Source organism: Aythya ferina, assembly GCF_964211825.1.
Source record: "Aythya ferina genome assembly, chromosome: 27".
In the NCBI taxonomy this organism is placed as follows: domain Eukaryota; kingdom Metazoa; phylum Chordata; class Aves; order Anseriformes; family Anatidae; genus Aythya; species Aythya ferina.
In genome coordinates, this window is record NC_140310.1 from 266,480 (window position 1) to 288,109 (window position 21,630).

Sequence of the window (21,630 nt, forward strand, 5' to 3'; positions counted from 1 at the left end):
GCCATGGGGACACCCTGGGGGGACGGGGACGTCCTGGTGGGATGGGGACACCCCGGTGGGATGGGGACACTTGGTTAGGATGGGACACAGCAGTGGGATGGGGTCACCTCATGGGGATGGGGACATCCTGGGGGGGACAGGGACACCCTAAGCGGGAGGGGGGTGCCCAGGTGGGATGGGGGGGCCCTAAAGGAGATGGAGAAGCCAGGAGATGGGGGGGGGACCACGGACTGGATGGGGGGGACCCGGATGAGATGGAGAACCCTGTATGGGATGGGGGGACCCCAGATGGGACGGGGGTCCCAAAAGGGGACGGAGAACCCCAGATGGGATGGGGGGGGGACCCTGGATGAGATTGGGGGACCCTGGATGGGATGGGGGGGGGCAGATAAAGTGGAGCTGGGATGGGGGGGAACCCCGGATGGGATGGGGGTCCCGAAAGAAGATGGAGAACCCCGGATGGGATGGGGGTCCCAAAAGGGGATGCAGTCCCCTAAATGGGATGGGGGGGGGGGGCTGGATGGGACGGGGGGGCTCAGATGAGTTGGGGCACCCTGGACGGGATGGGGGGGTCCCAAAAGGGGACAGAAAACCCCAGATGGGATGGGGGCACCCTGGACGGGATGGGGGGGGTCCCAAAAGGGGACAGAACCCCCAGACCGGAACGGGGGGGGGGGGGGGGGCCCGTTTAGGGATGGGGGCACCCTGCACAGAACGGGGGGGGGGGGTCCCAGCGACCCCGGAGCCCCCCGGGCTACACCGGCAGAGCCGGGACCGGGCGGGGGGCACCGAGCCGAGATGGAGCCAACGGGACCGGGACGGCCCGAGGCCGGGGGGCTGCGGGTGGGTGGGGGGCGTTGTGCCGGGGGGGGGGGGGGCTCGGGGCGGTGCGAGCTCCGTGCCCTGCCCCGCGGTGTCGGTTTGCAGCCCCCGGCTCCTCCCCGCCCGCCGCCCCGCGCATTCCCCGACCCTCCCGGGCGGCGGCGGCGGCGGCACCGGGACCGGCACCGGCACCGGGAGCGGCACCGGCACCGGGAGCGGCACCGGGGGCAGCACCGGGAGCGGGGGGCAGCGATGCCGCAGCTGGAACCGACGGGGGGGGACGACCTGGGGGCCCCCGACGAGCTGATCGCTTTCCAGGACGAAGGCGAGGAGCAGGACAAGGGAGCGGGGCGCGGCTCGGCCCACGGCGACCTGGACGAGCTGAAATCGTCGCTGGTCAGCGAGACCGAGAGCCGGGGGGGGGGCTCCGGGGCCGCTTCGGACGCCGAGGTGAGGCCGGGCACCGGCGGGAGGCCGCGAGACCCCGGCCCGTTCCGCGCCCCTCACCGCGCCCCCCCCGCTCCCCCGCAGGCGGAGAGGCCCCCCCAGCCCCGGGAAAGTTTCCAGAAGCCGCGGGACGCCCTCGCCGAAGGTAGCGGTGCCCCCCCCCCATCCCCGGCGGCTTCGCCACTTCTTTGTTCCCCCCCCCTCCCCGCTCTCTTACCCGGTGCCTCCCCCCCCCCCACCCCCCTCCGCCCCTTCCCCCGGTTGCGCCCCCTCCCCTCCTCCGTCCAGGAACCGGTCCCGCCCGGCCCCCGGTCCCCGCCTCCTCCCCCTCCCGCCCCCCCCGGAAAAAAAAAAAGCAGCCCCGGGGCCGTCCCGTGCAGAGGGGCCGGCCCCGGACACCCCCCCCCCCAAAAAAAAAAAAAAAAAAATCCACCGGAGGAACCGGGAGCGCGCCCCCCCCCCCCCCAGCCCCCCCGCAGCCCTTTCCGGGAGCGAGCGGCGCCGCCCCCCCCGCAGGATCCAGCCCCGGACCCCCCCCCCCAAGCACTCCGGATGGTGCCCCCCCCCCCAACCCAGTCCCGGACCCCCCCCAAGGCATCCGGGACCCCCTGGGCAGAACCAGCCTAGGACCCCCCCATGGGAGTCTGGGACCCCCCCATGGGACTGGGACCCCCCCATGGGACTGCCCCTTCCATGGGACTGCCCCCCACCTCAGAGACTGGGACCCCCCCCGTAAGACTGGGACCCCCCCCATGGGAGTGGGACCCCCCTATAAGACTGGGACCCCCTCCACGGACCCCCCCAGACCCCCTTTCTGTGGGGAGCTGACCTTGAACCCTCCTGGGACCAACCCCAAGCCCCCCCCCCCCACCTCCTGACCCCCCCTCCTTTTCTCCCCAGTGGTGAGACGGCAGCAAGATGGGGGGTTTTTTAAGGGCCCCCCCTACCCCGGCTACCCCTTCCTGATGCTCCCCGAGCTGGGCAGCCCCTACCTCTCCAACGGAGCCCTGTCCCCCGGCGGCGCCCGCACCGTAAGTGCCCCCCCCCTCCGTCCCCATGACCCCCAGTGCCGGGGGGGCCAATTTGGGGCCGCGCGGACGCGATGCTCGAGCCCTGGCCCCGCTGCGGTCAAGGGCCGTGGACTCCGTGCCCCGGCTCGTTTGCGGGAAGGAAGGCGGCGGGGCGGCTCGGTGGGGGCGAAAAAAGAGAAAGAAATGGGGTTTGGTCCCTTTTGGGGTGCTTGGCCCCCTCCAGGAGGGCTGCGCCGCCGCTCTCATGGCAAGTTTGGGGCATTTGGGGGAGTTTCGGGGGAGTTTTGGGTGTTTGGTCGAGTTTTGGGTGCTTGGTCAAGTTTTGGGTGTTTGGTCAAGTTTTGAGATTTGGTCAAGTTTTGGGGTTTGGGAGACTTTTGCGGTCTGATCAAGTTTTGGGTGTTTGGTTGAGTTTTGGGTGTTTGGTCATGTTTCGAGTTTTGTCCAAGTTTCGAGTTTTGTCCAAGTTTCGAGTTTTGTCCAAGTTTTGGGGTTTGGTCAAGTTTTGGGGTTTGGTCAAGATTTGGGGTTTTGGTTTACGATTTGGGGGTTTGGGTGAGTTTGGGGGGTTTGGTTGTGTTGGGGGCTTTGGGTGAGTTTGGGGCCTTAGGGCGACTTTGGGGCACGTTGCGGGGACGCCCGCTGGCATGCTCGGCCCCGAAACCTGACCCCGGGCTGCGCCGCCTTTCTCATTGAAAAGGGCTCCCTGCGACTTCCTAAAGCTCTTAATGGGCTGACATTGTCTGGCCCTGCTTTGGCGTTTAGAAAACTGATTAAGCAAATTGAGCGAGCATTAGGGGAGAGCGGGCCCGGCCCCCCTACAGCATCCCCCTGCATCCCAGGCGCCGCCGCTCCCGAAACGCGCCAAGCACCCGAAATCCCAACCCGAAATCCCAACCCGAAATCCCAACCCGAAATCCCAACCCGCCGCACGAGCCCTGGAGGAAGCGGCGTTCCCAGATGGGAAATGCGGACGGAGGGTGGCACAAGTCGCTGCGGTCACTTTTGGGGTTTGAAATCCCCGGGCGGGCTCCTCGCTCGGGGTCCCGTTTTCCGGTTGCGTCGCGTTTCCCATTTGATTCTGGTTTTTCTGCTTTCCCCCAAGGGGCCGCTTTGGAGGGCTGGGGGCGAATCCCGTGGGGGCGTGGGGAGGGCAGGGGGGGCCTCGGGGCCGGGGTTGCACAAACCCCCACGTGCTTGGCCGCCGGCTAAAGGTTAGCGTCCCAATTTGTCACTATTGGTATCGCTCCCTTCTGTAGCCGATGCGCCGCTGGCCGCCGTCCCAAATGCCAGCGAGGAATAAGGAACAATTACAAGGGACAGGGCTTGGGTAGGGATCTGTGGAAAATGGCAGCTGAGGCTGCTTCAGCAGAGCCCTGGAGACCCCCAAAACCCCCGGTGTGGGTGCAGGGGATCGGGGGGGGAGCAGAAACATGAAGATTGCCAGGGATTTTGTCCCCGTGTTGCCCTGCGCCCGCGGGCACCGGCTCCGTGCGGATGCATCCACCGCCCACCCTCGGCCCCGGAGACTTCGCGGCAAGCTGCGGCACCCGCGGCAAGGAGGTGGACACCGAGCGGCCCCAGCTGGGTGCTTTTTGCCCTTTTTCCTTCTTTCCTCCCTTCCCCCGTCGCAGCGAAGGGTGAAGGGATGCGCGGTGCCCGGCCAGCTTGCCGTCCCCACCGCCACCATGCCCATGGAGTCGTGCAAAAAAGCTAAAAAGGAAAAACTCAAAGAAGGGTTTGGGGTGAATCCACCCAGTCCCTGCACCCGGGGGATGCTTGGGGAAGGGGGACGGGTGCTGGGGACCTGGGGCGCTGTACGTGGACACCGGCACTGCCCAGGGATGACCGGGCAGCAGGAAAACCTCCTGGTGACGTTGGAGATGTGAGCAGGCGAGCCGACACTCCCGCACCTCTCCGCTCCAAATTATTTAGAAATCCGGCAGGGCAACGCCATCGCGTGCCCAAGCTGGGTGACAACGCGCCCGTCCCCACACAAAGAGGGCTGGCAGCGAAGCACCGGGCTGCTCTCGGGGTTTATTCGGGTTGATTCGCTCTGGGATCACGGGGGGCGTTGCTCCCTCCAGTGTCACTTTCTGGCAGCTTCCCAAAAGTGCCCGGTGGCTGAGGGTGGCGTTTTTTTGGCGCAGCGTTGCCAGGCTGCTCTAAGCCGGTGGAGGAATTCAGCAGGTCTGGCGGCGGCGGTGCTCTTTGGGGTGTTTTAGCCCAATTTTCTCTGTGGCTGCGCCGGAGCAATGGGAAGGGGGGATCAGTGGGATACAGGCGTCAAGAGAGCGAAACCTGAGGCTCCTAGAGAGCGTGGGGACCGTAATCACCCCCAAATGGGGACCGTGAAGGTGCCCAAGGAGGGGATGGAAAGGAAAAGCTCGGGCCTTGTGCGTGGCCATGAACACAAAGTCTCTGTGCCGGATCCATCCCATTCTTTGAGCATCTTGTAGAGCAGAAATGGGTGAAACCGCTCAACCTCTGGCTGCGAAATGGCCTCGCCGCATCCGGAGCCTCCAAATCGCCCCCGTGCACCCTCCTCTTCCTCCGCTGCGGCTCCCGTGGGGAGCGTCCGCATCAGCGAGGGGGAGAAACCTTCCCAAAAGGTCGCAGCCACACCACAGCCAGCCCCAGAAATTCGAGGTTCAAGGCGAACCTTTAAAAGCCACCCGAGCACCCCGCAGGGTGTGGAAGTTGGGCCGAGGCACCCAAACAGCTTCCCCCATGGGCACTGCCGCCATGCGCTCGGCGTTAATGCGCATCAGTCCCGAAAATAAACGAGATGTTTCTAAAAAACCTGGGCTTGTTTCGGCTCTTTCCCCGGGCCGCGTTCCTGCGATGAGCTCGCGATACCCGCGCGGGCTGCCGTACAGAGGCATATCTGTCTGCAAAAGAAAATATCTCCTCTTAAACACGCGGGACGCGCCTGCCAAGAAAAATGATTAAAATACAGATCTTGGCACGGGCAGGGCTGCGCCAAACGCCGGCGGCTCCCGACCGGGGCGGGAGGGCTGTGTGCGCGCCGGGGACGGAGCCGCCACGGTGGTGCTGGATTTTGCTGGTTTTGTGTTGTGTTTTTTTTTTTTTTTTGTGTGTTTTTTTGCCTTTTCACGGTTTGGGAACCTTCTTCTCCCCGCTGGTTGGTTGGATGGTGCCAGAGCAGCTCGGGTGGGTGCCGCCGCCGAAACGCAGTGGGGACGTCACGGGGAGCCCGGCCTGGAAGATGTTAAGGACAGGGTTTGGGGCGTGTTTTGGGGAGCCCTGCCTGGAAGTTGCTAAGGACAGGGCTTGGGGCACGTTTTGGCTTCCCAGTCTCACCCCGTGCAGCCGCGGGGCCGCTCGCTGGCAGCCGGGCACCCCGGGGCCGCGCCGTGCCTCGGTTTCCCCGTGGGCCGCAGAGGTGCTCCTCGCGCTCAGCCTTTGCACACAATGGCCCCTTTATGTCTGCTCCTTAATTATGCTATTCGGCTAATTACCCTGTGTTTTTTTTTTTTTTTGGCTAAATGAGACCTACAGGAGGTTTCCACTACCCCCCCCGCTCCCCGCTTTTCCCTCCGCCCCCCTCCCTCCCTTTTCCAACACGATTCACAAATTAAAGCAATGAAGTAAGTGCTCCAGGCGACTCTCATAAGACCTGGTTTTGTTAAGGGGACTTAACGCGCATTCATCATCTTTCTGGTATTCCGAGCAGCTGCTTTTCATTAGCGTCTCTTCCTTGAAGTCGCGGGCGGTAGTGGGGAAAGAGGAGCCCGAGAGCAGCGCCCGGCGCATCCCGGCCGGAGGAGGATGCTCGCAGCGTGCCCCCTGCCCGCCCCGCGATTTGGGAAAGCAGGAGGCACCCCGGGGGGGAGGAGGAGGAGGAGGAGGAGGAGGAGGAGGAAGGGGCGGAGGTGATGGCGATAGCTGGCTTCGCGGCGTGTTTTGGGGTGGTTTTTGTAGTGATGTCAGCCCGGCTGCACGTGAGCGCTGGGAATCCCGAGCGCTGGGAATCCCAAACCAGGAGTCCCATGGGTGCCACCCGCAGGGGCAGAGCCCCCGAGCCCAGCCACAGCATCGCAGGACGCAGAGACGCAGTCTCCGGAGGTTTTAGCCCCGAAAAGCGGGGGATTTGGGGCAGGCTGGGCCACCTTACTGCCACAACCCAGCTCCGAGCAGCTGCTGCCCACGTCCCTGTCTCCTTGCATGGGTTTTTGGTCCCCCTGGGAACTCAGAGCCGGGTTAAACCCCGCTCCCTGGGGCCGGGGGCTCCGGAGCTGGGGGGATTTTTTCACCGGGACAGCCAGAGCCCTTTGCACCGCTCGCGGCCCGCGTGAGCGCGGGATGAATGGAGCCATTCAGCCTGACGGACGGGAGCTGAAAGCTGCAGACAAAAGCCCCGGGGCGGCGGGGAAAAACTTGTTGCCACCACCAGGTTTCGGGAGGGTGGTGGCGGCGGCGGGGAGGGGAAGTGCTGGCGGCCGGGGGTCCCGAACGCGCGGGATGCTCGCCTGTGCCCGTGCCAGGAGCCGGCTGCGTCCCGCTTCCTCCGAGCAGATGCTGCCCGGTGTCCCCGACACGGTGGCACGGACGGGGTCGGTGGCTGGAGATAAGGTCGGCTCAAAGCGCTGCCTCCCAAAGGCTTTTTATTTTAGTTTATTTTATTTTTTAATTTATTTTTCAGCTCCTGGGTTCTTTTCCTGGTCAGCGCAGCCCGGTGTGGTTTGCATTTCCCACTTCGTGCTGTTGTTTTTGGGCTCCGTCGCAGGAACAGTCGCCCATCCTTTTTGCAGGGCTCACAAAGTCCCCGCACCGCGTTGCTCCCACCCTAAAAGCAGCCTCCCCCCGCCTGGGGTGGCTTTGGCCACCTCGTGTCACCCTGGGAACGCCAGGAGGGGACAGGACACATCCCTGTGGGCACCCCGAGCCCCTCTCCGGGGGCAGTGCTGGGAAAAGGGCTGCACATCGGGCTCTGAGGTCAATAATTGCCCCCAAACCCGTTTAAAGCATCCTCTGGGGGGGGCAAACACCGACGGCCCAGCTCGGGGTTGGATGCTGCACGGGGACCGTGGTGCGAAGGCGGGCAGCAGAGCCGTGTGAGGGGGATTTTCCTTCGCCCCCGCTCAGCCCCTGCTTTGTGGGCTCATCCTCGGGAAAGGTCTCGGCCCCGCGCAGCCGCAGCCAACATCTGCAGGAGCCGCTTCGGCTGGGCGCGAGGCGGGGAGGGGGCGATGATTTACGGCTTGTGTCCCGGGCTGTAAATCCCAGCTGTAATTGGGACCTCTCCCTCCCTAATTGGCTGCAGGAAAGTGAAGCGCCGCGGCTCCCGCGCAGGGGTGCGGGGACGGGCGATGTGCCGTGCGGGGCTGTGGGGCTTTTTTTTTATTATTTATTTTTCCCTTTCTGGCATCGCTCAGGCTGGAAACAGCCCCGGAGCGAAGGATGCCTGATCCCAGTGCAGCTCCAGCATCTTCCAAGTGTGTTTACCAAGATTTTTTCAGTGTTTCCCAGCGCACTGAGCTTTACAACCTGCAGAACCACCAGAGCCTGGCGTGTCCCACGCAGGACATGCTCAAAATACAAACAAAATGTGGAATTACCGTGCCCTGGGACCCTTTTCCCTGAGTTTTCTGCATTTTCCCCAAAGCGCAGCTGCAGTGCTAGCTCTGCACGGCGTGAACACGGGTGCTGGGAGCCTGGCGTGGATGCTGATGCCAGCTGATTTTGGGGCATTTAAATGAGATTTCCCCCCGTGTGGGACTTGCTGTAGCTTCCCCCATCCCATGGTTGCCTTCAAGCGGGATGGTTTTGTCCCTTTTTTGCCCCGTTTTTCAGGCACAACGGCTGCAGGCGCCATCCCCACAGCTCTGCTCTGAAACCTCCTTGGCAGCACCCTCCAGGCTTCAGGAGGTTTGGGGCTTTTGCAGCTTTTTGCTTCTTGGGAGAGGCGTTAAGTGAATGAAGGGCGACGAGGCCGCCCTTGGCCTGGTGGCTCTGAGCGCAGAAAACCCCTTTCCCTGGAAAAATCCCTCGTGTGTTGGTGGAGCCAAATTTGCCTGGTTTTAGCCCAGCACTGGGAACTGGGAATGTGGTGGGACCAGAGCATCCCGTGGATAAAATCCCAAGCGACAAAGACCCCTAGGGAGATTTGGGAGGGCTCTGTTCAGCACCCTGCGCAAAGCGGCTTGCTGCCTGCTGCTCAGCCCTCTCCTTCTCCTGCAGCGAGGTTTCGGCACGCGTTTTGGGGGAAAAAGGGCTGGAGCGGAGGCGTTTTGGGGGGAGGGCGAGCTGTCAGTTATCCCGCAGCTGTGTAAACAGGCTGGGAGCGAGGAGGGCTTGGGGGCTGCGGCGGGGGTGCGCTCCGGCTCGCCGAGCCCGCCAGCTTTGCGAGCGCCAAGGAATTTGGTGCTGGGAAAAAAGGGGGGGGGGGAGGCCTCGGGATGGGGCAGGGGTCCCGTGGCTGGGTGGTGTCAGGGGATCCTCTGGTGCTTCTATGGCTCACCCGGGGGCTTTGGGCATGGGGGCGAGGTGGCCGGGTACCGGCATCGCCTGCATCCAGTGGTTCCTGCAGGCTCCTCTCCATGCACGGTTAAAACCCACTGTGGGGTTTTCTGCCCTTGGAGCCTTCAGACAGCTTTCCCCCACAAAAAAACAAACAAAAAAAAAAAACAGCTGAGGGCTGATGTTTGGGCCCCAAACGGACCTTTTCTCTCCCCAAACGAGAGGCTGGTGGCAGCTGAGCCCCATGGAGAGGAGCCCTGGGGTGCATCAGGATGCGGGATGTCAGGACACGATGCCAGGACACGCTGCAACCAGGATGCGTTAATGGGAAACCCCGAGAGGACGCCGGGACCTGCAGCAGGAGGATGGGAAATCCTGGGAGAAGCGATGCTGGGACGCACAGCACCAGGACACACAGCACCGGGACGCACAGCACCAGGATGCACAGCATCAGGATGCACAGCACCAGGACGCACAGCACCAGCACACAGAGCACCAGGACGCACAGCACCAGGACGCACAGCACTAGGAAGCACCATGCCAGGAAGCTCAGCACCAGGACGCACAGCACCGGGGCACACAGCACCAGGACACGCAGCACTGCTGGGATTTGTAACCCCGCCGGGGTTTGCACCACCAGGGCATTGCAGCCCTCGGCCGTGCTGCACTGGGAGCTACAACACCGGGATGCGCAGTGCCAGGACGTGCACCAGCGGGATGTGCAGTGGTGGGACACACAACGCCGGGGTGCAGGACACCACGATGCACTGCACCATCTTCGGGGCTTTTCCCCACTTCCCCCTTTCCAAGGAAAACATCTCACCGGGAAGGAGCCCTGTGTGCGGAAGAGGAGAGGAAATCCGCTCATTAAAGCCCCTAATTGGGCATTAGGGGATCCCGCAGCGTTTGTGCCTCCTCCCCGAGCACGCAGGCGAGCTGCTGCCACCACCACCACACGGCACGGCCCCCCCGGGGCCCCCAGCCCCTGCTCCAGCCGCGGGGGCTCGCCCTCCCCGGGGCGGGGACAGGCAGACAGGAGGGCTCATTGTGGTGCCGCAGCTCCGGCAGGAAAGGGGTTAACCCCCCTGGTTTTAATTGGGGGGGGGGGGGTAACGAGGAACCAGAACTTGCTCTAATCTCTCTGGAATGTGACCGATTTTCAACTATTTTCCTCCTTTTTTTTTTTTTTTTTCCTTTTTTTTTTTTTTTAATAGCTCCAATCTGCCGCTCTCGCGCGGCTCCCGCACGTGGTGGTACAGTGGGAGCCTGTGTCCGCGGCTGGGGCCTGGGGGGGGGGCTTCATTTTTCCACATTACCACTGAACCGTTCGCCAGCTCCCCCCCTCTTTGTATATTTTGAAAGGGTCCCCCTTCCTCTCCCCTCCCCGGCCTCCTGAAACGGCTTCAAAATGAGAAGCAGCCTTTTATATACGGCCTTTCCCGAGCCGCCGTCCCCCAGCGGCTTCTCCGCTTACAGAATAGACGAGAAAGCCCCCTTTGTGATGGGGGCAGCGGGCAGGGGGTGGCGAGGCGGAGCGAAAGGCGCCCGCCGGGGCCCCCGGGATGCGCGGGGCACCTCCTGCGTCACCCCCGGGGATGTCGGGGCACCTCCTGCGTCACCCCGGCACGGCGGCGGGGCACCTCGCGCCTTGGCCCCGGACACCCCTTGGGTGTCCCCTGGGTGCCCCTGGAGGGGTTGGGTGGGAGGGTGCTCAGGGCAGCCCCTGCGTCACCCTGCGCCGGGTTGTGGGGACGTGGGGATGTGTCGTGTGTCACCCCGGCACTGCCATGGGGGTGTCGGGGCACTTCGTGTGTCACCCCAACGTGATTAGGGGGGCATTGGGGCACCTCGTGTGTCACCCAAATGTGTTCGTGGGGATGTTGGGGCACTTTCTGTGTCACCCCAGTATAGTTGTGGAGACGTTGGAGCACCTCATGTGTCTCTCAGATGTGTTTGTAGGGATGTCGGGGCACCTCATATGTCACCCCAATGTGATTGTGGGGATGCTGGGGCACCTCCTATGTCACCGGGCTTGGTTGTGGGGGTGTTGGGGCACCTCGTATGTCACCCCCAACATGGTTAGGGGGGCACTGGGGCACCTTGTGTGTCACCCCAACTTGGTTATGGGGATGTTGGGGCGCTTCGTGTGTCACCCAAATGTGTTTGTAGGGATGCTGGGGCACTTCGTGTGTCACACCGACATGGTTGTGGAGGTGTTGGAGCACCTCATATATCATCCCAGCATGGTTGTGGGGATGTTGGGGCACCTCATTTGTCACCCCAACATGTTCTTGGAGATGTTGGGGCGCTTTCTGTGTCACCCCAGTCTGTGGAGATGTTGGAGCACCTCCTGTGTCACTTGGCTTGGTGTGGGGGTGTTGGGGCACCTCGTGTGTCACCCCAGTATGGTTTTGGGGATACCGGAGCACCTCGTGTGTCACCCCAACGCGTTTTGGGGATGTTGGGGCACCTTGTTTGTCACCCTATCATGGCTGTGGGGATGTCGGGACACCTCGTGCATTGCTCTGGCGTAGTCACGGGGATACGAGGGCACCTCGTGCCTTGCCCCTTTCCAGCTACAGGGATACGAGGGCACCTCGTGCGCTGTCCCAGCACGGCCCTGGGGACACTCGGGGCACCTCGAGCCTCACCCCGGCACGGCTGCGGGGCCGCGTCCCTAGCTGAAATCCGGCCACGCGACGCTGCGGCTTCGGAGGCGCGCGGCACGGCGGCGCGCGGCTGTTTGGAAGCAGCGCGGAGTTGTACGGCAGCCAGACCCCGGGACTTCCCCGCCGCAGCCCGGCGGCTTTGATCACCGAGATTTGGAGGGCGCATCAAAGCCAGCGCTTCAGGAAACGGCTCCTACTGTACTGGCGGCGCAGGGTGTACCGCGGGTCACGGCGCGAGCCCGCGCCGGCCACGGGGCCGCCCGCATACCAAGCGTGCTCCGCGCGCGCACGGCGCCCCGGCCGCCTCCGCCGGCGGCCTTTTTAGGAGCGGATCTGGTTACGGCTCCCAGCGCCGGCGGCCCCGGCTCTCCGCTGTCGCATCCCGGTGGGGAAAATCCCACAGCCCCAAATCTCCCCAGGGAGAGTGCGTGGAGGCTTTGGGACCGGGGAAGGCTGCTCCCGGAGCATCCCCGCGGCACCACGCGGCGCCGGCCTCAGGTGTTGAAGCAAAGCACGGGCAGGTTTTGGGGGGATCCCCTGTGCCAGCAGTTGTGGGAATGGTCAGACCCTGGGAAATCCTCGCTTTGGGCTTTTCTGGGGCTGTGCAGCAGCTGCTGGTATTTCCTGCGTCTTTTTGGGGTCTGGGGAGAGGCTTGGCAGCAAAACCCCAATGGTTCCATCCAAAATCCAGTGATAAATGGTAAATCGACACCTTGGGTACTTCCCTTCTTGCTTTAGCCTTCCCTGGGTGACTCCCTGCTGTGCCAGCGGGATTTTCACTGTGGCTGTGGGATCCCAGCGGGCAGTGCCGGTGCTGCCAGGGCGCTGGCAGGACCAGGGCACACAGGGGGGTGCTGGGGGGTGCTGGGGATGGGGGGGGGTGGAGATGGAGGGGAGGAATGCAGGGAATGGGGGGTACTGGAAATAGGGGGGTACTGGGGATGGGCAGGTAATGGGGATGGAGGGGGGGGCTCTGGAGATGGGGAGGTACTGGGGATGGGGGTACTGGAAATAGGGGGGGGTACTGGGAATGGAGGGGGGGAATGGAGATGGGGGTACTGGGGATGGGGGGTACTGGGGATGGAAGGGGGTTGTGGAGATGGGGGGGCACTGGGATGGTGGGGGATGCTGGGGATGGGGAGGTACTGGAGATGTGGGGGGTACTGGGGATGGATGGGGGGGATACTGGGGATGGGGAGGTACTGGGATGGGGGGTTCTGGGCATGGGGGGGTACAGGGATGAGGTTTCCTGTGGAAGGGGGGGTACTGGCATGTGGGGTACTGGGGATGGGGGCTACTGAGGATGGGGGGGTACTGGAAATAGGGGTTACTGGGATGGCGGGGGATGCTGGGGATGTGGGAGGGGAGCAGGAAGCGGTACTGGAGGTGCTGGGCGATGCAGGAGGGAAGGGCAGGCAGGATGCAGGGGGAGATGCAGGAGGGGCTGGGGCATGCGGGGGGATGCTGGAGGCTGGGGCGAGGCAGGAGGCGATGCCTGGGGGGGCACGTGGAGCACCTTGGGGGGCTGCGGGAGGCGATGCAGGCGGGGATGCATCTATCCAGAGGCGGAAGAGTTAACGCTCCCCGCAGCTCCTGGCTCCGAGCTGGGCTTTCCTTCCAGCTGCTTCGGATCAGGAAGGTTTGTACGGTGGGGAAATTCCTGCGCGCAGCTGCGGCCCGTCCCGGCCGCATTCCCCAGCCCTGGCATCTCGCGGGACGTGCCTCCCTGCAGCCGGCTGCCGGGAAATGCCTTCACCCCCCCCCCCAGCCGCCGAAAAACGCAGCACAATGCACCTTTCTTTTGGGGGGCCGCTTAGGTCCTGTGCCGGGAACGGAGCGGGGCAAAACGCTCGTCCCGCAGCCAGGTTTACGGGCGGGCAGGGGGCAGCCAAAACGCGCCGCCGTGCTCACTGCCCCGCCAGCCCTTGCGGCAGTTCTGTGCCTTTTCCCTCGTGATTTGGGGCTGGATAGGAAGGGAAAGGGAAGACGTGAGGATTTGAGGAAGGGAGGATGCGAGGGAGCGAGGCTGGGTGCCGGCTCGGTGCGCCAGATGCAGCCACACGCAGCCCCCGTGCCCTCGGTGCGCCCGTGGGGCGGTGGCGGCTCACACCAGCAGCACTGCGCCTTTGGCCCCAAAATCCGCTTTTGGGGTCGGGTGGAAGGGATCCAGGGCTCCACTATTAATAACAGGGCTCCGCACTATTTACAGGGGCTGAAACAGCCCCAGGCACCCCCACACCACCTTCGCCACCGCCCTGCGGTGTCCCCCTGGGTCGGGGTGACCCCGGCCGAGGGCTGGGGGGTGTTTTGGGGCTGGGGGGCGGCGTGACCCCCGGCTCTCTTGCAGTACCTGCAGATGAAGTGGCCGCTGCTGGACGTGCCGGCCGGTGCCACGCTCAAGGACAGCCGCTCGCCGTCGCCCGCGCACTTGGTAAGAGCGGCCCCGCGCCACCACACGGGTCCCCGGGGAGAGCCGCGCTCCAAAGCTGGGCACGATGCTGGTCTGGTGCCTGCAGGTGTTTTTTTTTGGGGGGGGGATTTTTTGGTTTTCGCCCTCCCACATGCTCCCCCTCGCTGCCCCGCAGTCCAACAAGGTCCCGGTGGTGCAGCACGCCCACCACATGCACCCGCTGACGCCGCTCATCACCTACAGCAACGACCACTTCTCGCCGGGCTCGCCGCCCGGCCACCTCTCGCCCGAGATCGACCCAAAGACGGGTGAGGAAAAAGGGGGGTGGGTGGGTGCTGGGGGGGGAGAGGGGTGCTGGGAGGGAGGTGGGCGTAGGGGGGTGGGTGCTGGGAAGGAGATGGGTGCAGGGAGATGGGTGCTGGGATAGAGACGGGTGTAGGGAGGGAGATGGGTGCAGGGAGGGTCATGGGGTGCCTGGCACCGCCGTGCCCCTGTTCTAACGCTGCTTCCCCTTGCCCCCCGCTGCCACCGCAGGAATCCCGCGGCCGCCCCACCCGCCCGAGCTGCCCCCCTATTACCCGCTGTCGCCAGGAGCCGTGGGCCAGATCCCGCACCCACTGGGCTGGCTCGTGCCGCAGTAAGGATGGGCTCAGCCCCGCGTCCTCTCCTTCCCGCGTGAACCTCTGCAGTCTCGGGGCTTGGGAACGGGGGCTCCTTCCTGCTGGGAGTCGCAAATTGTGAATTTTTGGGACCGAGATCGGCTGGGGCCGGGCTGAGGGTCCCCGGGGCTGGGGGAAGGACGTTTATTCCTGCTTCTGTCTGCTCAAGCTCGTGTGTTTGCAGGCAGGGACAGCCCGTGTACTCCATCCCCCCCGGTGGCTTTCGGCACCCCTACCCAGCCCTCGCCATGAACGCCTCCATGTCCAGGTGGGTCCCTGTGTCCAGGGGGGTCTCCACGTCCAGGTGGCTCTCAGCAGGGACAAGGGACCCCCCTTGGGTGTCCCCAAGCTGGTGCAGGGTTTTGGATACTTCTTGAGGACGATGTGGGACTCGGGCCCGCAGCAGCACTGGCTGTGGGTCCTTGCTGACCTCCACGTGGGTACAGCCTGGCCCCGAGGCTGCGGTGGCCTCCTTGGCCAGAAATACCTGGGGATGGTCCCTGTGGGTGAAGAGTGGTGTCCCCCCGGGCTGGGATACCACGCTGCCAACACGGGCGGGCTCTCACGTGAAAGCAGCCCCCAGGCAGGTTGGGGGTGGTGTTCCCATAACCTCCTCCTGAGGTTCTCGGGAGGATTTGGGGTGGAACCGGGTTTTTGGCACCCGTGGGGAGCTGACGGGGCTCCCGCTCCCCCCGCTGCAGCCTGATGTCCAGCCGCTTCTCCCCGCACATGGTCCCGCCGCCCGCCCACGGGCTGCACCCCTCGGGCATCCCGCACCCCACCATCGTCTCGCCCATCGTGAAGCAGGAACCTGCCCAGCCCAGCGCCAGCCCCAGCGGCAGCTCGTGAGTGGGGACGGGAAGGGGTGGCCCCGGGGACGGGGACGGGGACGGGGTCACGTCCACCCCGATCCTGACCCCCCTGCCCCGCTCGCCGCAGGAAATCCCCGGTCACTGTGAAGAAGGAGGAGGAGAAGAAGCCCCACATCAAGAAGCCGCTCAACGCGTTCATGTTGTACATGAAGGAGATGAGGGCCAAGGTGGTGGCCGAGTGCACGCTGAAGGAGAGCGCGGCCATCAACCAGATCCTGGGCAGACGGGTACGGCCTCTCCTTCCCTGAGCCACACCACCTCCCTCAACGCCTCGGTGCCTCATCCTGGGGCACCACCGGCCCTTGGCAGGGGTCCTGGGGAGGTGGTGGGGACCCCAGTGGCCACGAGGTGGCTGGGGCGAGCGTGGCCGCGTGTCCTCGGGGCTGGCTGCACGGCCCCGGGGTTCACACCGTGCTTTTTTCCTCCCTCCCCGCAGTGGCACTCGCTGTCCCGGGAGGAGCAGGCGAAGTACTACGAGCTGGCGCGGAAGGAGCGGCAGCTGCACTCGCAGCTCTACCCGACGTGGTCCGCGCGGGACAACTACGTAAGTGCGGCCCCCGGCTTCATGGCTGGGGGTGCCGGGGGTGGCAGCAATGGTGCCGAGTCCCCGGGGCTGCTCCGTGGCACCGCCAGCCCCGTTTCTCCTTGGGGTTTCGTCCCACATCAGACATGGAAGCACCCCCTCTCCGGCTGCGGAAAGCCACACTGGGGCTTTATAATACTTTTCAGGGCAAGAAAAAGAAGAGGAAGCGAGAAAAGCTGGCCCAGCAGCAAAGCCACGAGGCGGAGAGTGAGTACCCCCCGGGCGGCCAGAGCCGCGGCGCCCGGCCTGCCGGTGGCTCACGGCCTCCTCCGTCACCCGCAGGCGCGCTGGCCTCCAAGAGCAAGAAGCCGTGCGTGCAGTACCTGCCGGCCGAGAAGCCCTGCGACAGCCCTGCCTCGTCCCACGGCAGCATGCTGGATTCGCCCGCCACGCCGTCGGCCGCCCTGGCCTCCCCGGCCGCCCCGGCTGCCACCCACTCGGAACAGGCTCAGCCGCTCTCGCTCACCACCAAGCCGGAGGCCAGGGCTCAGCTCGCCTTCCTCTCGGGCAAAGCCGCCTCTTCTTCCTCCTCCTCCTCCTCCTCTTCTTCCTCCTCCTCCTCCTCGAGCCTCGGCAGCCCGCCCTCGCTCCTCTCCAGACCCATCCCCTTCACCTCGGTGCCCTCCACGGCTCTCCTCTCCTCGCCTCCGTCCTTCGCGCCGTCCCCGCAGGCTGCCCTGGCCGTGCTGCAGACGCAGCCCCTCTCCCTGGTCACCAAACCGGCTGACTAAGGGAGGGGGCTCGCCCCCCGCCCGGCCCATCCGCCCCCTCCCTGCTGTACGTTGCAGAAGCCACAATCAAGATTCAAATGCAGCCAAACCATTATTGGTCAATATTTGACCCTTTTCTGAACTCTTTTTTTTTTGTTGTAAGCAGTCTCTGGAGGAAGGTGCTTTTCTGCGCAGAGCTGCTGTCGGCAGTCGACCTAAAGACCGTTTTTATTAAAAAAAGGAAAAAAAAGGAAAAAAAAAAGATTTTTTTTTTAAAAAAAGACCCTACTCAAGGTGCCGACGATGGAAATACGCCGAACGCGGCGCTCGGTCCCGGGGGCAGAAGCGAAACGCCGGGCACTGACCCGGTGCCTCCGGCTGCTCCCAGCCCTCCCGTCCCGCAGCTCCTGCCCCGCTCCGTGCCGCGGTGGTGCCGCGGTGGGCAGGATCCGGGGCTGAGCCCCCCGTGTGTGCGTGCGGGGGGGTTCCCCTTGAATCCCTGTTGTTTTTCACAAAAGGAAATAAAACTACAGCTGCAACTTGCTGCGTGCGCGTGGTCAGTGGGGGAGGCGCTCGCTCCCTGCCCCTCTCCACCTTCGCCCTGCCGGCGCTCGAGCATCGCCGTGCCCCAGGAACCAGCTCGGGACACGGCGCCGGCGGGGCTGGCCACGGGGCCAAGCGTGGCCCCAAGCCCAAAAGCAACACCCCAAAACATCAGCAGGCAGGTTTTGGGGTGTTCGCCGCAAACCCGTGATGGAGCAAGCTGGCAGCATGCAGCTTGGGAGAGATGTGGGCAGCAGGACGTGGGGCACCAGGTAAATCAGATTAAATCAGTTTTTGGGGTGCCTGGGAAGCCGAGCTGGCTGCTGGCCGTGTGTACTGTATGGCCAGGAGCTGTGGGGTGCCCTGCGCCTGATTCCTCCCAGCCAGGAATGAAAACCCATCAGGATGAACATGGGACGCAGCTCGAAATCAGCCTGGGCTGATCCAATGAATTTTCAACCCATCTCGAGTTCTTGGGCAGTTCAGCATCTGAGCTAATCAAGCTACTCTGTCTCATTGTCTTTTTAACGGGAATAAAATCTATCTCAAAGTTTTCCTGCTCAAAGTCACGACTCTGCTTTCTGTTGAAGATCTGATTCTGAGCAGTGTCTGCCCAAAGGTGACTCGTGGTGCTTACAGTCCGGTTTTGTTCCCCTCTTTGATTTTTTTGGCCGATTTCCATTTCCCGGGGCCCATTCCACCTCCACCAGCTGCGTTCTGGGGACCGCAGTGTCCTCCACGACACCAGCTCTCAGCTCGGTGGGTGCTTCCCACCGCGGCACCGAATGGTTGGGGTTTTGGGGGACCTCTGGGGGCCGCCTGGTCCTTGCCCCCTGCCCACACAGGTTGCCCAGGAGGCTTTTGATGGTTTTGGTGGAATAAACACTGCCGTAGCCTCTCGTTGTGACATTTCTCTTCTTTCCAGTGCTGAGCCATCCGGGATGCCACAGAGGGAGCGTCTGCAGCCAGCTGGAGCAGCAGGGGACACCCACCTGCGGGTGAAAGGAAAGGGGACTGTCCTCGTGTGCCTGGTCCTCAAGGAAAAGGAAGACAGCCCGCCTTTGCCAGATGTGCAGGATGGGTGCGTGCCCTGGGATGGTGCTGGCAGCTGTGGCCCCAGAAGATGCCAGCTGGATTTGTGAGTTCCTGTGCACGGATTGCGGCTGGGCAGGACTACCAGAGCTGCGGCTGATGGATGCCCTCAGCTACGGGAGCAGACCAGAAAACAGGACGGGGCCACTCTGGAGCCCTTGCACGAACACCGGGGATGGGTCTGGGGCAAACGTCACCTCCTGTGGCCGTGTGGCAGCTCCAGATGAGTCCTGCGAACACTGAGAGCAGGAGCACAGCTCCTCACATCCAGCTGAGGATCATCTTCAGCGACAGCTTAAATCTGCAGCCAGCCCCAGCTCAGAGCTGGCTGGAAGCTCCCCAGATCACTGCTCTAAGGGGGCCCGGCTCGCCGGGAGCCTCAAGCAGTGAGAGGAGCCTGCAGCAACCCCAGCTCCTGCTCACCAGCTCCTGGTGGCCACCACCGAAGCCTCCAAGTGCGAGGAGGTGCCAGGAGCATCTCCGTTCACCCTCGCACCCAAGACAGCCCCGGACTCGGGAGGCATTTCCATTCCATGTGAAAAATTGTTTAAACACTTCGCTTTCGAAGAACAAACTCGGAAATGGGCTCGGGCACCATGCCTCCGCAGCAGCACCCCGGAGGACCGGCCACGACGCTTTAATTGATGGCATCCTGATAGCGTGTCGTGCGGCCGTGCGAGCTCCAGAACTGAGGGGATTAGGGTGTCGCCGAAAACGTGCGGGGCCATAATTTGAAAAGAGGCAAAACGGGGCTTTTTTTAGAAAGGCCGTTCCAAAAAACTGGTTTTCTGCAAGGAACGTCTGGATCGCATGCGGCCTCGCTCTCCCCAACACCGGGAGCAGGCTGCAGACAAACAACTTCTTGAATTAGATTTCATGGGAAATTAAAGGCATGAAGAGACCTGTCACAAGAATTAAAGTCTGAACCGGAGCCAGACAGCTTCAAACAGATGTTGGTCTTCAGCAGGAGAATATTTCTTTGTTTTACTCGGCATTTTCCCATACAGAAAAGGAACATCTGTTCCGATGCTTTCGCCGTGCTCCTGAGCTGGGCTGGGCTGGGATTAGCCCTGCTGGAAGAGGAGCAAGTGGCCGCCGTGGCCCAGGAGAGCCCTCGTGGCTCTGCTCCTCCCGCAGACGAGGGGGAGACGAGGAGGAGACCGGTTACGCTCTGCTCGGGCTCAGACGAGCACGCTGAAGCAGCCCCTCCTGTTTAAACCTCTCCTGTTTAAACCTCTCCTGTTAAACCTCTCCTGGTTTAACCGGGCTGCTCGGGGGATCCGCACGTTCGTCACGCTTGCAGCGATGGGGCTGGGTGAAAAACGTGAGACAAAACGCACAGAAAAATGCCAAAGGTTTTTCGTCCTCTTGGAGGCGCTTCAATGAGAGGAATTCTGGGCTTCGGCTGTGGCAGGAAGGGCGGCGTGTTTCAGTTTGTGCTGCTGTGGCAAAGGGGCCTGTAGCCCCCCTCCTCTTTTCGGGACAACTTTTGGGCTGCATTTCTGCCGATGCCCAACGCGTCCTCCGAGCTGGGAGCCGAGATCCAGCTGGGCACAGGGGCCGGGCAGCGCTCCCGCGCTATTTCCCCCTTAAGAGAATTCACTCACTGAACTTGTGACAAAAACAAAACAGAACCCAAGCTTGGGGCCAAAGATTCCTGAGTTTGTTCCCTTTGTTACCCTGAAAACACAAGGCATCCACCCCTTCGCAGGCTGCTTTTTATCACACATCCCAACTGCATCCGATAACCGCGTCCCCGTGACAGTGACCCTGCTGCTGTCCCCGTTTTGGCTCCAGATGCCACCGGGCGCTGGACGAGGGCAGCGCGTCCCTCCCGTCCCCTCGCCACCAGGGTGACGTTTTTCCCTGGGCTCGCTGCAGCCATTGTGTCGTCCTGCTGGGAGCTGGCGAACGCCTCGTGGAGAGCTCGGCAGCAAACTTCTTGGAGAGCTCTGGTGAGCGCGCGGGGAGCATCTGGGAGCCAGCTTGGTGCTTTCCCCGCTTTCTTTTTATTTATTTATTTATTTTATTTTGGGAAGCGGGGTTGCTTCTGTCACCTCCGCCCGCTTGCCTAATTGCAGCCATCTTGATCCAACGGCCCCCAGCCCCCTCTCCCGACGCAGCTCTGGCTATTCACTAATTGAAATGCCTAATGAGGTCCCAGGGGTCTCCTGCAGAGATGGAGCTAATTAGGGGCTCCGCCGCGAACCCGGCGAGCAGCAGCAAACGAGGCAAAGGCTTCCTCGAGCCCGCTCCTCGCGAGGGGCCGGGGGGGGCACACCAGATGTCCCATTTCCCCGCTCCGCACCGGGGCAAGGCCGGCGCTTCGCGGGCTCCGGGCTCCTGCCAAAGCAGCTGGTGCAGAGGCGGTGGCTACACTTAATACATTTTAATTAGCATCGTTAAATTCTTCCATTTGCTAATTGTTTCTCCTTTCGGTCCTTTATCCTGACCGGATCAGCCCTCAGGGGAGGGGGCGCGGACACTTGTGGCAAGGTGAGGGCTTTGTCAGCGCGGAGCACCGCGATGTCGCGGGGCCTGGAGACCGCTCGGTGCCCAAGGGCAGGACGGATCCACGCGTCCTGGCGGCTCTCGGCCTCTTGGCTCTTCCCTGGAAAGTGGGAAGCAGCTCTGGGAAGCAGCTGGGTGGGACCCGATGGGAATTTCCTCCTCCTGCTTTGCAGCGGATGGCGATAGCGGCCCTCAGCCCTCCTCTTCCTCGCTGCGCGGGGCCGGGCACGCTCGCCGTCCTTTTCATCGAGTTTTATTCAAGAAAAGGGTCGGAGGAAAGCGAGCTCGGTGCGAGCCACCCGGCGCTGCGCTGATGTCAGCCCCGCGCTCGGTATTTGGGCAGAACTCAGCTCCCAGATGCATTGTTGTAAATCCAGAGGAACTTGGCCTCGGTTCAGTTACTCTTGACTTCCAGGGGTGTGAGTGAAAGCCGAATTGGCTGGGCATGCGAAATAGCCTCGCTTGTCTGTTTTAAATCTCAACAAAAGCATTGGGCCAACTGTTCTTCTGTCTCCTTAGAAAGGCAGGCATGGGCAGAACCGAGCCGTTAGGATTATTGGAATGCATTGAATTGAATAGCGGGCTGAAAAAAAAAAAAGAAAAAGAAAGAAAGAAAGAAAAATCAACCACATAATCCATCATGCTCTGAGGCCAAGTCGGGATTATTCCCCAAAGCATTAGTGCTGCGCAGGACTCGCTCGCTTCGCGTGTTGGATGCTGCTGCGCTGTTTTTCTGTATTTCAGCGTTAAACAGGGGAGGCTAACGAATTTGTGGCGTCCTTGCAGTTCCTTCTGGAG

General features: G+C 62.9%; 1 protein-coding gene and 1 long non-coding RNA gene across 4 annotated transcripts; one reads left to right on the forward strand and one right to left on the reverse strand.

Moving 5' to 3' along the window:
• Positions 1 to 1,017: 1,017 nt before the first annotated feature.
• TCF7L1 (transcription factor 7 like 1) lies at positions 1,018 to 17,225 on the forward strand. 3 transcript variants are annotated; one of them, XM_084499249.1, is made up of 12 exons: positions 1,019 to 1,272; positions 1,354 to 1,417; positions 2,170 to 2,300; positions 13,800 to 13,883; positions 14,038 to 14,170; positions 14,397 to 14,499; positions 14,706 to 14,789; positions 15,223 to 15,366; positions 15,461 to 15,620; positions 15,830 to 15,937; positions 16,123 to 16,183; positions 16,259 to 17,225. In XM_084499249.1, the coding sequence occupies exons 1-12, from the start codon at positions 1,075 to 1,077 to the stop codon at positions 16,705 to 16,707; spliced, it is 1,719 nt and encodes a 572-aa protein (XP_084355375.1). In that variant the 5' UTR covers positions 1,019 to 1,074; the 3' UTR covers positions 16,708 to 17,225. The 3 variants fall into 3 exon arrangements, with proteins under 3 accessions (XP_084355374.1, XP_084355375.1, XP_084355376.1); XM_084499250.1 differs by having other exon boundaries at positions 1,020 to 1,272; positions 1,354 to 1,414; XM_084499248.1 differs by having other exon boundaries at positions 1,018 to 1,272; positions 1,354 to 1,414; positions 16,123 to 17,225.
• On the reverse strand, positions 10,502 to 12,286 carry LOC311424445. The gene is made up of 3 exons (XR_014686088.1): positions 11,171 to 12,286; positions 10,757 to 10,839; positions 10,502 to 10,714 (listed from the first exon to the last, which is right to left on the reverse strand). It is a non-coding gene; the product is annotated as an uncharacterized lncRNA (long non-coding RNA).
• Positions 17,226 to 21,630: the final 4,405 nt, after the last annotated feature.

Excerpts from the sequence above, each read along its gene's own strand:
- TCF7L1 (XM_084499248.1), top strand. The coding sequence starts at position 1,075 with ATGCCGCAGCTGGAACCGACGGGGGGGGACGACCTGGGGGCCCCCGAC. Across the intron at positions 15,367-15,460 it reads GCCAGCCCCAGCGGCAGCTC|GAAATCCCCGGTCACTGTGA; the intron begins GTGAGTGGGGAC and ends CGCTCGCCGCAG. Across the intron at positions 15,621-15,829 it reads ACCAGATCCTGGGCAGACGG|TGGCACTCGCTGTCCCGGGA; the intron begins GTACGGCCTCTC and ends CCCTCCCCGCAG.